This window comes from Chelonia mydas, chromosome 6 (genome assembly GCF_015237465.2).
Source record: "Chelonia mydas isolate rCheMyd1 chromosome 6, rCheMyd1.pri.v2, whole genome shotgun sequence".
Lineage (NCBI taxonomy): Eukaryota > Metazoa > Chordata > Testudines > Cheloniidae > Chelonia > Chelonia mydas.
In genome coordinates, this window is record NC_051246.2 from 94135941 (window position 1) to 94153563 (window position 17623).

Genomic DNA, 17623 nt, shown 5'->3' on the forward strand with positions numbered 1-17623 from the left:
CATTGACAGAACTAGAGTGGCAGGATGCATAGACAGTCAGGACTGAGAACTGCTGTTTATGGGGGAGCACAGGATTGATGATAGGGTGGTATCGGTCAATATGGAAGCACATTTGTAAAATGTGTAAAATTTGTAAAATTAGGGTGGGAAGGGCAGGTGGTCAGGATCAAAGGGCACTGATGGAATTGTTAGATTTTTGTCCCCTTACACAATAAGTGGTGCAGCTGGTTGAAGTTGATGCTCATTTACAGAGCTGTGTGAGGGCCCAGGACAGGAGTGACAGGTGATGCTTCAGGTCAGGTTCTGGATATGTTGGCAGGCTTGTGTGAGGGTCCATGACAGGAACAGCAGTGGATGCTGCATGTACACTGAGGTGGGTTAGCCAAGCTGGGTTCCGGATCACACCATACACAGCTCTGGCTACCCTTTTTTCACTGGCAGTGCAATTCATTTAATGAATATAAGGTAAAGGCAACTGTGGAAGATACATTTATTTTACTTCCTTTTGCTTTTGTCTTTTTACCCTGTTTATCTCCAGGTGATCTCTACATTGCTGGCCTGGCTCAAGGCATGTACAGCAACGTCCCGAAGCTAGTGGCTTCACGTGATGGGTTTCAGGGCTGCCTAGCATCAGTGGACTTGAATGGGCGCCTGCCTGATCTAATCAATGACGCTCTCCACCGCAGTGGGCAAATTGAGCGTGGATGTGAAGGTACAACTCACTTTAGAGGCATTCCCCTCTCGGGCAGCTCCCCTTATCTCTTCACTGCCCCCTGCTCCGCCGCTCACCAACTTTACAGGCCATCTCATTGGTTTGCTTTCATTGTGATGTCCTTCACTGCCACCAGCATGTAATTGCCATGTTTGTAATCTCCTGACTGTGTAGTGTCTGAGTGGGGGTGATCAGTGGTTGCCAATGGCTCTTTCATGTAGTTATATTCCCCTAGGATATTGTGTCTCCAGCAATGGAAAGATGTTGGGCTTGGTGTTGGTAGCAAGCTCCTCATGTGCTTTTCCTACAGAGCCACTTATTGACACTAAGAATATTTAGAGTGTCTAGCCTCGCTCTGGAGTCGAGGTTCTCAGCTGTGCTCTGTAGGCCACCAGTTGTCCACAGGGCCCTTTTTGGGACTCCACAAAACTAAACATTTTGAAGACCAAGTAGTGGCAGGGAAAAGGGGATGAGGGCTTGCGGAGGTGAGGACAGGTCAAAGAGAGCATTCCTTTTATGAAGTGGGCCTCACAGTGGAAGAGTTGGAGAATGGCTGAAGGTGCTTTCACTAAAGTGATTTCTAGCACCTTAAATGAGTGACTTCTTATCCAGGCCAGACTTCCAGCAGCCAAAAATAAAAAGAGTGACTTTAAGACCGCTAGCTCAAGCACATGGATGTGGTATGTGAACAAATACAACTACTACTCCCAAAGCATAGGCCTGTACCACCTGAGTTACATGATAATTTTTGTTGGCTTGTCAGTAGTGCTATGGCATATGTCTCTTTGTAGGCCGACATTCACTACTGGGGAAAACTAATCTCACACGCTGACACAAAAGATGTGCAATCCTATAGAGGACTCTAATGCGTGTGGACCCTAACTGCTAGGTGGCCCACATGTAGAATAAGATCCTTCTATGCACATGCATGCACGCCAGCTGGTATATTACGTTCCCCACCAAGCTAACAATTGGCCATTTGGGTCCCTCCATCTCCTTGAAATGCCCTTCCTTCCCACCAGGGTTGTTGCTAGGCAGTTTTGGAAATTCCGGTGGAGTGTCATCTCCTCCAAGCCTTCAAGAACTGTGAAGCCTTAAAGCAGCAGCTCCACTTGAAACCAAACCTTTCCCTACAGCTCATCAGTTGGGTGTTCTGGTTTGCAGGGAGTGTTTGATCCCAGTCCTTCTGTTGCTGGGTAAAAGTAAATTCTTCAATAACTGGTGGGAGTTATTTGTGTCCTGGGTTGAGAGAAGAAGGCCCTTGATATAAACCCTCTTTTCATAGCAAGGGTGTGTGATACACAATTGCCGTAGCCTGGTCTTCCGTCCTCCCCAGCATGCTTTTAGCTGTGCCTTGTAGCTGTGCCTATTAGGCCTGTAGCCAGGGCGCCAAAAGTGGGAATACTGTCTCTCTCGCTCTCATACAGTATTGCTTTCAGGGCTCAGGAAAATTCCCTTTGCCTTCATAAAAATGCCCCCTTTGGATTCTGCCCAGCTGTCATCTCATTGCCCAGAAAACCTTTCTTCCAAATTGGGGGTTTCTGTTAAGTGTATTTTTAAAATATGTAGCTTGTGCAGTTTTGTGTGTGGGATGGCTAGTAGCTCTCCTAGGCCCCTGCTTTAGGCCAGCCCATCCTCCTGATTGAGGGCGGCTGGCTAAAGCTCTCTTCAGAGCCAGTGATCTCTGCTCCTGGCTCAGCAAATAGGAGTTACTCAAGTGACATGAACTGTTTACCCTCCCCCAGGAAAAGAGCCATTACACTGGCCAATAGAGCTTGGATCCAAATGAGTGGTCACCTTTCCTACTACTGGTGCCCAGGGCAGCTGTGTCCTGCCAGGGCTGTAGCTGCCAGTACATCTCCCCATCCCTCCTTTCTGCTACAGCATCTATTTTCAGCTCGCCAGCCATTCCTATAACATAAGCCCTAGCACTGTCCCTACTAGTGTTCCAACGCTGGTGTTGCCTGAATGCGGGGATCGAGTCACCCTTAGTGACACTAGCAGGCATCCTTCTCTGAGCTGCATCAAAGGAAAATCAAACCCCAGAAGAAGGAAGTGAGAAGAGCCACCAGTGCCTTCATCCTGTCATTGCAGGAACGTGATCTTTTGAGGTAACGCTTACCTCATCCTCATGGGCAGTTGCTGAACACCCTGCCAGCATGCCCTGGGATAGAAACAACAAAGGTCCCAAAGGAGTGAGGAAACACAAGTCTGGTTTTCCTGCCTTAGGACAAATGTCCCAGCACCCTCCAGGACAGTGATGTGCTGTAGCCAAGACTTGAGAGTATGCGCCAACTCTTCTTGTGGCCTCCCTGAATAGTGGTCATATCTCACCTGCCCTTCCTCTCAGTGCTACACTTTCTGCAGTGTATGTCTGGTGCTGATTGAACAATCTGTTTATGTAGTGGCTCCGGGTGCAGTGTCACCCCACCCTGAAAGGCTGAGGGCCCAGACAGCTGTTGGGCTCCATGCCACCATTTTGAGCATATAAAATCATTTGGAATAAACACATATTTGAGCTAATCTCTTGTGCAGTGTTTTTGATTTTGGGGAGTGAGGGTGGGTAAGTGATGTGTCCCTCTGATCAATTCCATTCGAGAAGGATCTGTCCCAAAACAGAGAGGAGACAGAGTGCAGACTCTTTGGGTGGATTTTCAAAAGTGCTCAGCATTGACTTAACTGCTTCCACTGAGCTCTACAAGAGTTTGATCATTGATTTCATTGGGAGCAGATTTATGTTGATGCTGGGCACATAGGAGAATCCAGTCCTCTGTGTCTAGACTCGGATCTTCGGAGCCCAGAGTGAGCAGGGTTTCTGCCCAGTTGTGTTTCCAGTGACGTAACCTCTCCCCACCCTTCTTATTTCACATCTTCACCACCCCTGAAATTATAGGTGACCAGCATCTTCCCTGAAGCTGTAGGTTCACTCTCTATATGGGATCAGCCTTTATATTTACCACCTATATTGATTGTTTAGGGGCCTGTCCCATATCACCACTAAATAGGAATTTTATTCCCATGGGGAATGTGACAGGGAAGGAGTGTGGTTTATTATACTGGCTCTGCCACTGATTCCCTGTGTGACTTCAGAAAGTCACTTCTTTGGATACATGATTCTCCTTAACATCCTGTGCTAAATCATTGCGTAACAGTATTATGCAATGATAAACAGGTACCATGTTCTATCCCACAGGTGTCTGCATTTCAGTGGAGAATAAGTCCCTTATCTACCTCACCAGGGGTATTGTAAGGTGCTTTAGGATAGTTCGAGGTAAATGCAATTTATAGGAGGGTAATGGATTATTTCTCTAGCACCTGAGGGTTCCTAAAGCATTCTGATATGCAGCCACCTCTGGGATAGAAGGTGGCAGGTCTTGAATAGTGTATAGAAATGCTATGCCACAGACCTGAAAGTAAGAAGAACTATGTATCTAATTGACATTACAGGGAGGAGTTTGGTAGGCAGAAAGAAATTACACAAGCTGGAATTTGACCAGGGTAGCAGAGCAAATGTAACCCGCTGGTCACTTTGTGTTACATGTCCCCCTCAGTGCCCAACTCACAAAAGATATGGGTCTGTTTCTGCCCCAGCTGCAGAGCCTCACTCTTTAGCTCAAGCTGAAGTGATTAATGATCTCGTCTCTAGAGGTCCCTGGTTCAATCCCCTTTTTGCTGGCAGACTCTGCTCTTGTGAAATGTCCCAAGAGAGCTTCACACGTGGCCAAGCATAGGTACATTTCAACCTCAAGATGGATGCTTCTCTGTGAAACAAGAACCAAGGCATAACTGAAACTGCAAATAGGCCTGTGAAGCTAAAGCTTCTGTTTTCTGTGCCCTTTTGCCGAAGACTGAGTCTAGTCTGTTGTTGTTTACACAAGATCAATTGACAGCTGTTCTCTGATCTCATAAAGCTCTGGTCAGTGCTAGGCTGGCAGCTCCTGTTTTCCTGGAAGGTATTTAGCCAAGCTAATAGCTTTTCTGCACTCTGTTGTGAGGAATCTGTCTCTGGCTGATGTTTAACACACAACCCGTGTGAGAGTAACATCATACTGTGTGTCACTTGATAAGGAATGGCTATAGCCCAAGTGATCTAGGCAAGTCTCATCTTTATCTTTAATGTTTGCTGGAGGACCTACAACATAGACCGCAAAGTCACAAAATATTGACTAGGACATCAGCTATAGTAGAAATTATCTTGGCACAAATTGGAGTTGTTGGGCCAGCAAATTAGCACTGTGAGCCACAAAAGCTTTTGTACGGGTTCATCAGATTTAGAAAAACAAGGGGAAGGCAAACCGGACTGCTCTGTTGCTGATTACAAGGGCTTGGGGGCTCAGCTCTATAAGTGCCTACAAGACAAGTGCAAACTACTACACTTAGGAAGGAAGACTCAAATACAAAATGGGGAATAACAGGTTAGGCAGCAGTACTGCAGAAGAAATACAGGGCTTATAGTGGGTCACAAATTGAACATACCAGCCACATGATGCAGTTGCAAAAAAGGCTAACATATTGGGGTGTATTTACAGGGGTGTTGTATGTAAGATAGGGAAAGTAACTGGTTTGCTCTACTCACCACTGGTGAGGCCTGTGGAGATGGAGTACTGTGCCCAGTGTTTGGTGCCCCACTCTTAAGACAGATGTGGCCAAACTGGGGAGAGTCCAAAAGAGAGCATAAAAATGACAAAAGGTTTAGAAAACCTGATCTATGGGGAAAGGTTAAAAAACTGGTTAAATTTAATGTTGAGAAAAGATTAGGGGGGGGACTTGATATGTTTTTCAAATATGTTTAGGGCTGTTATAAAGAGGATGGTGAATTGTTCTCCATGGCACTGAATGCAGAACAAAAAGTAATTGGCTTTGTCTGTAGCAAGATTTAGGTTAGCTATGAGGAAAAAACTGTTTAACTCTAAGAATAGTTAATTACTGGAATAGATTCCCCCTGGTGCTTGTGGAATCCATCACTAGAGGTCTTCAAGAACAGGTTGGACAAACATCTGCTGGGGTGGTCTAGGTATACTTGCTTCAGCATGAAGGGATGGACTAGACCATCTCTTGAGGTCCCTTCCAGCCAGCCCTTCATTTCTATGATTCTACCAATAACTCACAGTGTGAACTTGAACAATCCCCCTGTCTGCTGTGGGCCTCATTGTCCCCATCAGCACTGGGGTGGGTATCCGCTCCTTGTGAATAGACAAGTATGAAGTGCAATTCTGTCTTTTTAAACCACTTTGAGGTCATTGAGCGGCAGGCACTAGAGATGAGCAGAGTGTTGGAATTTGGGGACGAAATAAACATTCCGCATGTCACCACCTAGGAATCTCCATGGTTAGAGCTCCTCAACCACCGACAGTGGGCTGGGAGCATGGTATCCTTTCTGAGAGATAGGAATGGCCTGTTTTACTCAAGCTGCATCAGGCAAACACTTGGAGTGGTATAAGGCTCCAGAGGAAGGGTCTCTGTACTGTGGAGTCTACATGGCAGAAGTGAAATTGGGAATGGAGTGAAAATGAAGAAAAGTATGGGATCTATGAGGATAACACTCCTTCAGAATAACCCAGTAAAGCCTCAACTCAGACTGAGGCTTGGAGCAAGGGGGCGCTTTCTCCCCTTTGCTGCCTTTTGAGCTGACATGGGTCCGAAACTTCTTGCTGAGTACTTTATCCATGGAGTAACATCATTGAAATCAAGGGCTGAATTTGTCCCAGAGTGTATAAGAGTCAAGTTGCAGTGCACTGATTTCCACAATGACCCTAATATAAGCAAAGCTCTCATTTGGGAAAGCACCCTGAGCGTGACCCTTGCCGTTAAGCCTAATGATTAATTGGTATGTTTGATGTGTCCTGAAGTCATTTTCATTGCCTTCGTTCATTTGCCATGTGTTTTCCTGCTTCTCCGTTTCCCCCACCACACACTTTGCTCCTTTTGCTAAACATCACAGAAAAGAGCAAGCAATTATTGTTTGGCTAGAGACTGAGTGTTTCCTATACTGCTGCTCAAGATATTTTGCTCTTGTGATGGACTTCCTTCTCTCTTAGCCCAGCTTAATCTCTGCCAAATCCCGCAGTCAAATCATAATTTTATGCTACGTACCACAATGTATAGTTAACCTTTGGAATTCACTGCTGCATGAAATACTTGAATCAAACAGTGGGGCTGGATAATTGAATGACCAGTACATTTGGCGTATGGAGAAGCATGTGAGCAGGGGAAGAGGGAAGTTAATCAAATCTCATGCTTGTAAACTGATCACTGGATGGTGTCAAAAAGGATTTCACTCCTGAATATCTCATACCTGATGAGGTGAAGTATGGTCATTTTTCACCTTTCTGTAAAGCATCAGGGATTGGCCATGTTGGGTTGGGGGTCTAGTTGATGCAATTGTAATGTGATGCAGCTTGGCAACACCTCTGTACCATATAACATTGTATTCTGTTGGCACGGAGAAAAGTAATTTCACAAATCCCCCCCTGAGAGCTTCACTGCTGGACCAGGTGGGAGGAAGATGAGGAGCTGGGCAGCAGGAGAGTCCCCATTTGTTCTACACAAAAGACTGTTTATTGGACTAAGTGGCAAGGGAAAAGGCCTGGAGAAATGAGTTAAGCTGTCCCTCTTCATTTGAGAGACTTTTGGAAATGTTATGGGTCTGTGTAATGGAGCTGCTCTGACGAGGGAAAAATGAGAGTGGCTAGAAAGGGGAGGTAATTGCCATCTCGAGTCTTTTCATGGACTGTGGCTTGTAAAATGATAGCAAAGGTTCAAGATGTTAAACTTTATTGGAACCACAGGAAAATGCACATTTGCTTCTATTGCCAATTCCGATTTATAGAGCAGTAAATGTAAAAGGAGAAGGGGAAGGGGAAAAAAATAACACCAGCCAAGATTCAGTACTAGCTCTTTAGTAGCTCTTATTCAGAACAATAAGCCAGAAAGGTGAGTGAATACTTCTTATCCACCCATGACAAGGGCCAGTGTTTTATCAAATAGTCTTGCCACAGGGAGGGCTAAAAGAAATGTGTAATTTGGGATTCAGGAGCTGCTCCCTGTCCCCATCCCCACCCCTGTTTCCATGCTCAAAGCGAAAACTAAAAACCAAAGCTGGAAACATCAAAAATCGATTTGGCTTCTCCGTAACAGGGGTGCTCCCTGTAGCTGGGGAGAACTCATCTTTATCCATCAGTTCAACGTTTGGTGGGTTTTCTTTGTGCTCCTTTATCTGCGTGCAGCTTGGTCCTAGTTCTGTCTTGGTAACATCACGGTTTTCTCTGTGTCACGTATACTGCTGCAACTGCCAAGAAGTAAATGGGCCACAGAGACTGAACTGCCCTCTTTTCTCAAGTGTGTGTGGGTTTCTTCCAGAGCCGGGTGAGGCCCCGGGGAAGGAGGCAGCATGTGAAGGAAGCTTCCACTGTCACTTCCCACCCAGTTCCAGGCCCTATTGAGGGGGTGAAGAGTATGTCTGTCACCAGGACTGTCAATCCTGCATCGTTCACCTATCCTACATTCACTTTAGACAAAAAGCCAATGGGGAGCTGCACTCTGAGGAAGGGGAGCAGCTTTGCTTTTCCAGCCTGAATCTGGATGTTCCAAGGCAATAAATCTAGTCCTAGCTCACATGTTAAACGTCAAATAGATTATTTTTTTATTCTAATGGATTCTAAGTATTTCTTAGTGGGGGGGATAAGGTGACTGCTGAAATGATCAGTAAACACCACAGGGGGTTGGGAGTACTTTGTGTAACTGGTAGTACATCATAGGATGCTGCTGTTCTGTTCTGGTTTTTGTGTGTGTATGTGTGTGTGAGAGTGAAATATGTTTTCCCCTATCATCAGTGCTTTGTTGTCTGATACAAAACCAGGCAGCATTCTAGTGTGATGGATTAAGGCAGCAGTGGCTACCTGTCTTCCACCTACTCTCCCTGTGTCTGTGTTGTTTGCAGTGCCCCTCTTGTGTGTGTTAACCATGCCTGTAGGCTGTGTTGGTTACGCCAATTGCTTTTGTTTGTTTATTTTCAGTGATGTTGTTCTGGTTTATCTGCCTTTTTACTAACCTCTGGTTTATTGTTTTTGCTTTTTCTGTTTTTTTGCTAACAAAGTTGAGTTGACCAAAGCTGACCTGCAAGGTAGAGAAGGTTCTTGTTCCCGTTACCATTTTGGACTGAAAGATGCCTTTTGTGTAACCTCTAGTGCCTTCCATTTAGATGCAGTCACACCTCTGAGACAACAGGAAGGGGGCTAACTCTCAGTCCCTCTGGGAGTGAGGGTGGGCTTGGGGAGGAACTCAGGGTAACAAGGAGGGTGTTTTCAGTGGCTCAAGAGGTTTGACTGCATCGCAGACTGTGAGTATCCATAAATTTTGCGGGTTGATTTCCTGAAATAGTTAATGATTGTTCAGGATGAAAAGCTACCACTTAACAGCTGGTTGGTAAAATACAGATGGCCATTAGTATTTTACAGGACAGAAGGGCCAACTTGGATTCGTAATTTCAGCCCTACTTAGGGAGGAGAAGAGATGGTGAAGGCCATTTTAATGATGCAGACTTTGAAAAACAGAGAGAGAGAAACATTTCTAATTTTAACGAGTTTGGAAAAAAGTCTTTTGACTTTCAATTTAGAAAACTCTCTGTTAGCAACAATTAAAATCACTTAGTGGTATATGGCACTTTGTAAACATTAATTAAACAAACATGCAAATATTGGCAGCAATTAGTACTATGGATGTCAGATTGAGTCTGATCATTTTTACTTGATTATTTGAAACCTTGAATTGGATGGTTCATCAATAAGTATCACAAAGTATTTAGGACCATTTCCTACTGTTTATCCGTGCATGAAACTCTCATTGACATCTGATATTATTACTTACTGTTTATTAAGTAGGAGAGAGCAATCAATGGTGTTGAAAGCTACAGAATGTTAAAGGAGGTTAAAGATGAGTTGGGGTACCAAGAGTTGGCCCAAAGGAGGTCATTAGAGTCCTTTGTTGAGAATGATGTCAGTGGGGTTGGGAGGGAGGAAACCAGGTTTGAATGGGATCCAGGAAGTAGTTCAAAAAGAGACATCTGGCTATATTTGTAGCCCATTCAAGGAGCTCAGAGCTGAAGGGATAACAGGTGGGTTGGAAGATAACAGGTGTGGGCAAGGATGATCTTTTAAGGATGCTTATAAGGAACTAGAAGAGAGGGTGTGGTTGAAGGTACACACACACATGAGTGCACACACACACACACACATACTGCTTACCCGTGGCAAAAGAGAAAATCCTGGTTATTAAACTATAGCAGCTCTTTTGATCCCACTATGACCAGAGCTGCTCTCCAGTGCTGAAAGTTCCTTGTCTTGAATGACTGTTGTACAAAAGTCACAAAGGGTTCAAAATTTTTGCAATGCTTACAGAGGTGATTGTATTGGAGAATACTGAACTAAGGCAAGACTTCCTGAGTGCATTGAGCTTTGGTGAGCTTTCAAGAGCCTGGTGGAAAAAGACAGATTTTTCTTTGCTCATACAAGCTTTGAGTTATGATTAGGGCCCTACCAAATTCACAGCCATGAAAAAATGTCATGGACCATGGAATCTGGTCTTTTGTATGCTTTTACCTTATACCATACAGATTTCATGGGCGAGACCAGCATTCCTCAGACTGGGGGTTGCAATATTGCCACCCTTCTATGCTGCCTTCAGAGCTGGATGGCCGGAGAACAACAGCTGTTGGCCAGGTGCCCAGCTCTGAAGGCAGCACCTTGCCAGCAGCAGTGCAGAAGTAAGCGTGGCAATACCATACTATGCCACGCTTACTTCTGGGCTGCTGCTGGCAAGGTGCTGCCTTCAGAGCTGGGACCCAGGCCAGCAGCTGCCGCTCTCTGGCTGCCCAGCTCTGAAAACAGCCCTGCTGCCAGCAGCAGCCCAGAAGTAAGGTTAGCAGGGTAGCAGTACTGCAACCCCCCTACAATAACCTTGTGACACACACACCACCCCCCTAACTCCTTTTTGGGTCAGGATCCCTACAATTACAACACTGTGAAATTTCAGATTTAAATAGCTGAAATAATGAAATTTATTATTTTTGACCATGAAATTGACCAAAATGGACTGTGAATTTGGTAGGGCCCTAGTTATGATCTTCAGCTCCCTGAGCAGGCAAATCTGAAACCGCTGGAGAAGGGAGGACATCAGCCCCACAAGCAGCAGCAGGGAGTAACAGTGACTTCTCAGGTCAGTGAGGATGTAACAGTGCTCGGCTCTGAAGTAGAGAGTGCTGTCAAATTCCCTTTTGCAAGAGCCAGAGTAACTGTATCATGGTACATCAATAAATGAATGAGTAAAGGATAGGAAAAAGTGGAAGACCCCTAAAGGAATGCACAGGATCCCCTGTCTCACTCAGAGAAGAGAAGGAGTCTCAAAATTAAAAAGAAACCATGGAGAATGTACATCAAAGCTCTGTAGTGGCGAACCCTGAAGCCACAGTCCATAGCAGTTCAATCACTTCAAAAAAACTACGCCTTGTCTGCTAACTTAACCCAGGTTTTGATTGTGGAGTGGAGGGAAGAGGAACAGAAAGCGCCTTTCACACCCTCCTAGTTAGAGACCAGAATAGATGGGGGTCTTTGGCTTCCACTCCCCAGTTGGGGATGGACCAGGCACTTTGTACAGTTGGAGTGCTTGGTCTTTTAGAGGTTGAGATTAGAGGGTGTCAGATGCCACCCCCAGCCTTCAGCACTCTGTGCAGCTGATCTCCGAAGTGTGTTTGCATGAAAAGTGGAGAAGGGAAGAGGACATGTGGAAATGTGTGGAGCAGAGTGGGACCTCAGGAATACATGGAAGTGTAGGTAGCTTCAGAGCAAAGCTGCTCTGTGGCCTCCACTGAAATGCAGCTGGCAGGTTTGCAAACTCCTGCTGATGTTCCCACATCAGATACCTTGTGGCTTCTTAGGCCTCAGTCTCTGTCGCCCTCTAGTTATTTTGCCAATAGCTCCTTGTACCTGTACAGGCTACAGCTTCCATTCACCTGTTCAGGTGGGTGTGTGACTGCTGTTGAAGCGGATGAGAGCTCTGAGCATATTTCTATGGCAGAAGAGATCCCAAAATGCATCAGATTATGCAGAGGGTGACCCTCAATGCCCAGGTGTTAAAGGGCTCTGAGCAGTGATGAAGACTCACTCCATATTGGGCCCAGGATTAGTGAGAGGCCTTAAGCCTTCCCTTGTGAAACCCTGCCATAGGGATATTTGCCTTTCAGATACAGAACACTGGGCATGCTGAAGCTTAGCAGGAAACGGTATCTCGACTGCATGAAGTAGTTTTTCAGTTTCAGGAAACCAACCTTTTCTCTGTGAGTTTGGATACCTCAGAACACTCATGAACACTAAAATGTCATGAGATCTGCTGGCACTGTTTCTGGGCTGCTTTGATTTGGGGTGGGGTGGAAGGAAGCCAATTAACTATACTTTTGTTGTTCACACTCAGCACTTTCAGTCTTTTCTCTTCGTCCTCCTCCTTATTTTGCTCTGAACTTCTGTGTCTGATTAATGTGATTCATTTCCAACATCCCTCCCTCCACATTCCCCCCTGCCACCTGACATATTCCCTTTTATGCAGTTCAGTTTTTGTTGTGCAGCCATTTCCGTTCACACTCACCCAGGGCGTGATCTCCTCGAAACCTTCTCGGAATGCTGAGCACGGGAGGAGCAGGGCTGTATGTGTTAGGGTCTGTGCATAAAACCTATAAAGTGGGTATAAAGGCATTCTCCATGGGGCAGCATTACTGCTAAATCTCTCTTGTCACTGTGAGTGGAATGTGTTTTCTTTGGGTGAGTTGTGTTAAAGGGGGTATTCAGCTTAGCTTGTCCTACTCCTTTAAATTTCACAGCCAAGCGCATGCAGAGAACAGAATTTTCTGTAAGACTCAGCACCCACAATGGGGGTCAGGTGTTTAGAGAACTCAGCTCCCATTAAGGCGCCTAAATACATGGCCAGGTTTGCTCAGCATGAGGGTGATTGAGTCCTTGAGAACAGGAGCTGCTGGGCGCTGAGCGCTTCTGAAAACCTGGCTCTTTAGTTAGGTGCTCAAATGGAATCTGAACTCGTTACAAAAATCCTCTGCCAGTTGTGGGTACTGAGCACTTTTTTGAAAATCTGGCTCTGTTTTTAGGGCTTGGTTTCAGCCTGCTTGGCTAACACAGCTATGTGGGATTCCTGATTTATGCTGTGCGTAAGTCCAGGCACAGGACCCGATTGTGTCTGCCTTGTGTAATTGTTTACACTTGTGCAAAGTGGGTATAAAATGCCACCATTGTTACCTGAAAGTGTTTTACACCCTCTTTGCACAGGAGTGACACAGTACGAGGTGGTAGACGATCGAGCCCCAAATTGGCTTAATTTATACATCAAAAAGATGTTGTTGTTGTTTTTTTTCTAAGTTCACATATGATTCAAAAACTAAGCTTGGTTCTTTCAGCCTCCTCCTTAATCCCCAGTAGGAGTGAGCCTTGGTTTGGAATTAAACGGCCTAATGTAGCTGATGCCTGTGGCAGAATCCAGTCTTGCTGATTGTCCCAGCATGGTATTGGCCCTGCATGCTCTAAACAGAGTCCAAAACATAGGCCTTTGTTAGTAAAGTAAGATGCAAAGAGAAGCGGGGGCAGATTTCTTGATTGATGAATAAGAAGATGATCTTATTACATAGTTCTTGTTCGAGTGAGTGCACATGTCCATTCCACTTCAGGTACATGTGCACCCGGTGCACTGTTGTCAGACTTTTCCCCCTCAGCGGTACGCATCAGAGAGGTACCCCTCTGCTGCCCCGTGCTGATATGAAGGGCGGAGCCAGCCGCGAACCTCCTAAGTTCCTTCTTACCACCCATGACTGTGGGTGGAGCATCTTATCTTTTCATTGCAAGTTTTTTCCTTCTATTTGTATAGAGTTTGTACTTATTGGTACTAGCTTAGTAGTTGATGGTGTGTTAGTGATAGTTATAAATGTTCTTTCAAGTGGTTTTTTTGATGCTGTGGTTCCTGTTCTGGATACCGTTACTGGTGCATGCCTTAGTCACTGGGATTCAAGCCCTGCCACTCCTGCAAGAAACCGATGTCAGTGAGTGACCCCCTCTCCGGTTGCCTGAAGTGTCTCAGGGAGTCGTATATCAAGGATCAGTATCAGATTTGCAGGGATTTTAACCCTAGAATGAAGAAAGACAAGGCAGCCAGACTTAAATTGCTCCTGATGGAGACAGCTCTGTGCCTACCATCAGAGCCTTCCCGCTCACAACAGCTGCCAAGCGCTTCAGCTTCAGTGATCAGCGTGCTGCCTATGTTGGCTGAATGCCAGCACTAGTTGCCTTCCCTAGAGCTGAAGAAGAAACATTGCAAATTGGCTCCGAGGTCAGTGAAGCCTGGCAGGCACGTGGACAATGAAAGAGGGCATTCAAAGCCGAGGCGCTCCACAAGGCAGTCATCTGCTCAGAAGGGATTGTCGACTACGGCGCCAGCACCATCGAGCTCATCAGTGCAGTCTGCATTGACCCACCAGCCAGAGGCTAGCCCGGTCCTGTCAACTCTGGAGGCTTAAGCTGCAGCGAGGGACTTGTTGAGCCTCTCAGTACTAGTGTCACCAATGGTATAGGAGTACTCTCACCCGATACTGATGACTGCAGGTCAAACTCTGCCAGCCACTACAATACAGCAATCCGAGTGGGAAGCCAGTGATGATGTGTCTGGTACTGTTGTCCCAGAGCTCCAGACACCAATCACTGGCACTGACAGGATCAGCCCACCCATTGGTCAGAAGAAGCTGATCATCTTAGGACCTGGATGTTGGTTCATACATCTCGCAGCTATGTCACCTGCCTTGCTGTTCCTCTCTGAGGGCTTGCCCAGCAGGGACCACCCTGGCCAGGATTCTAGTCTAAATCCAGGTCCTCTCCACACCCAGCCCTCTGCTGCATTAAGTAGGCCTGAAAAACCATCCTGTTAAGTACACCAGCAGATGATGCCCTGTACTGGGCTTGTTACTGAGCAGTAGGATGTTGCTCAGGTGAATCTCCCCTGGGGTGGACCAGAGGAGGTTCCATCTCCGTCAACTTTGGCTTCGTCATCTTCATTGCCTGACACGGCAGTGGTTTCGGAGGGTTCCTCACTCCCACCTGATGATTATAGAGCTCATCAGGACCTTTTAAAAAGGTTTTTCAATATCCAGGTGGAAGAAGTTCATGAGTCATCCTACAGCCTGGTTGACGTTTTAGCCACGGCAGGATATTCTCAAGTGGCGCTTCCAATGAATGAAGCTATCATGGAGCCCACCAAAGTTCTGTGGCAGACTTCATCTTCCCTTCCCTCCCCCCCGCACCATCAAAGTGAGCAGATCGCAAATATTATGTACCCTCCCAAGGGCTCGAGCACCTGTGCACCCAGCCCCTTCTGGGGTCGCTGGTGGTCTCAGTCACCAATGAGAGAGAGCACCAGAGGCAACAAGAATCTACCTCAAAATTGAAGGATGCTAGAAAACTCGACCTGTTTGGCTGGAAGTTCTGTTCGATGGCTTGCAGGACTGCTAATCAGTAGTGCTGGGGCACTATGACTTTAACCTCTGTCTCAGTACATTAAAATGTAGAGACTGATCACCAGAGAATGCAAGACAAGAATTTCTTGGTTTAGCAGAGGAGAGTAAATTAGCGGCTAGACCCTCATTTCAGGCAGAGTTGGATACATGGATGTTCACACCTCCAGCCATCAGGTCTCCCTCAAAAGATCCAATAGACCATACCAGACCTGCCTTCTGAGGCATCATCATGCTTTTCTGACCCGACAAACAGGCTGCATAATCTGAAGTACTCCAGGGCATTGCTCAGATCTCTGGGCATTTATACACCTGTCCCAAAGAAAAAGGAGTTTGTCCTCAGCAGCCACACCGCTATCCTGCATTTATGCTTTGCCACCAGGACCTAGGGAGAAAAAACAGCAGAGGTTATAGGAGAAGACCTCCCCATTCTTCTTCTGTAGCTGCTCCTAGTTCCTCCTGACAGGAGTTCTAAGCAAACTTTTTAATGTTTGTCGAGGATAGCACACCAGCTTTCACAGTGCCAGCCTTGCCTACCCCTCTGTTTATCAACCAGCTATCCCACTACTTACGTGCTTGCTCTCGAATCACCACAGACTCGCCAGTTCATTTCTATCCCTGTTTGCCAACCCCCCTCCTTATACCTTTTCAAGGACCACTCTGACAAGGAAGTTCTTCTTTGGGAGCTGCAATCTCTCCTCCCGTTGGGAGCTATAGAGGAGGTTCTGCACTTACTCAAAGGGAAGCCGTTTTATTCCTGCTAATTCCTGATCCCAAAAGGAAAAGGAGGCCTCAGACCCATACTGGACCTGTGACAGCTCGACGACGAACATCTGAAAAAAATAAAGTTTTGCATGGTCATGGTGGCTTCCATTATCTCCTCCCTGGATCCTGGTGACTGGTATGTTGCCCTCTACTTAAAAGTAGCATATTTCCATGTGCTCATACAACAGAGCCACAGAAAATTCCTAAGATTTGTGGTCAACCAATGCCACTACCAATTTGAAGTCCTACCATTTGGCTTGTCCACAGCCCCACATGTGTTCACAGAGTGTATGGCAGTGATGGCAGCGTTCCTCAGAGAATCAGGAATTCAAGTGTTTCCCTATCCGGACAACTGGTTGGTGACAGGCTGGTCCAAGACTCGGGGGCTGTTCACCATGACTGTCATCCAATCCACTTTTAATATGCTGGGCTTGCTCATCAATGCAGAAAAGTCAGTCCTGTCTCTAGTACAAAAAATAGAGTTCGTTGGCACTGTCTTGGACTCTACAGAAGCCGAGGCCTTCCCCTCCAGTTAAGATTCCAGATGATGCTGGCCATTGTTTTTAGACCAGAAGGCTTATCCCACCTTGACAGTGTGAAATTGCCTCAGGTTTCTGGGGCATATGCCCTCATGTAGTCCAGCATGTCAGATTCCATCTCAGGAAACTGCTGGGATGGGTGGCTTCAATTTGCTCACCCATTTGTCACCCTCTAGACATGGTGCAAGTGCCCACTCAAATCCTGGCCTCTCTAGACTGGTGGACAAACCATTCAGATGTGTGTGTGTGGGGGGGTGCCATTTGCTCCTCCTCAGCCAGTTTTAACCCTAGTTAAAGGCTTCTGCCCTAGGTTGGGGGGGCTCATCTGGGTTCCCTGCAGACACAAGCTTTGTGGTTTACACAGGATTTAACTCTGCATATAAATGCCAGAGAACTGAGGGCCATTGTCAAGTCTTCTTTCCCCATATCAAAGGAGGAAGCCCACATATATTTAGAGACAATATAACAGCTGTGTTCTATATGAACCAGCAAACAAGGGCCCAGTCGACGCTGCTGTGCCAAGAGGCAATCAGACTGTGGGACTTGTGCATTGCCAATTCAGTCAGTCTCAAAGCGTCTCACCTTCTGGGTGTGAAGAGAAATCTGGCAGACCAGCAGATTATTTACCAGTCACAACAAGTGGTCTTTCCATCTACCCAGTTGATTTTCCGGCTGAGGGGGACTCCCCGGTAGACCTCTTTGCAATGAAGGTCATCAGGACTTGTTTTGTTCTCAACAAGATCACAGCCTGGTTTCCCTCACGGATGCTTTCCTGTTGCCCTGGACAAACATGCTCATGTACTAGTTTCCTTAAGTCCCACTCATACCAAGAGTATTGTTGAAAATCAGATAAGACTATGCTCAGGTCATGCATCAATTCTGTTCTCCCTCTAGGTCAAAGCTCCACTGACTTTCCCACCAGATCTCTCAGGATCATGATCGCGTCCTCCACCACAACCTTCAGGCCCTCCTGGATGCTCCATGTCTAATCTCCCAGGAAGAGGTTTGTTCAAAGGGAGTTTCAGGTGTACTATTTAACTAGTAGAAAACCATCCA

The 17623-nt window shown here is 46.3% G+C and overlaps 1 protein-coding gene across 29 annotated transcripts in view; it reads left to right on the forward strand.

The window, feature by feature from the left end:
* The window catches only part of NRXN3 (neurexin 3), a 1375103-nt gene that overhangs the window by 640061 nt on the left and 717419 nt on the right, over nucleotides 1–17623 (forward strand). For all 29 annotated transcript variants that reach the window (XR_006291425.1, XR_006291426.1, XR_006291424.1 and 26 more), the window contains one exon: nucleotides 539–712. Coding sequence is in view for 22 of the 29 variants with exons in the window: in XM_043548139.1 (XP_043404074.1) it covers nucleotides 539–712 (174 nt within the window). In the remaining 7 variants the exon portion in view is untranslated. The remainder of the gene's footprint in view (nucleotides 1–538; nucleotides 713–17623) is intronic.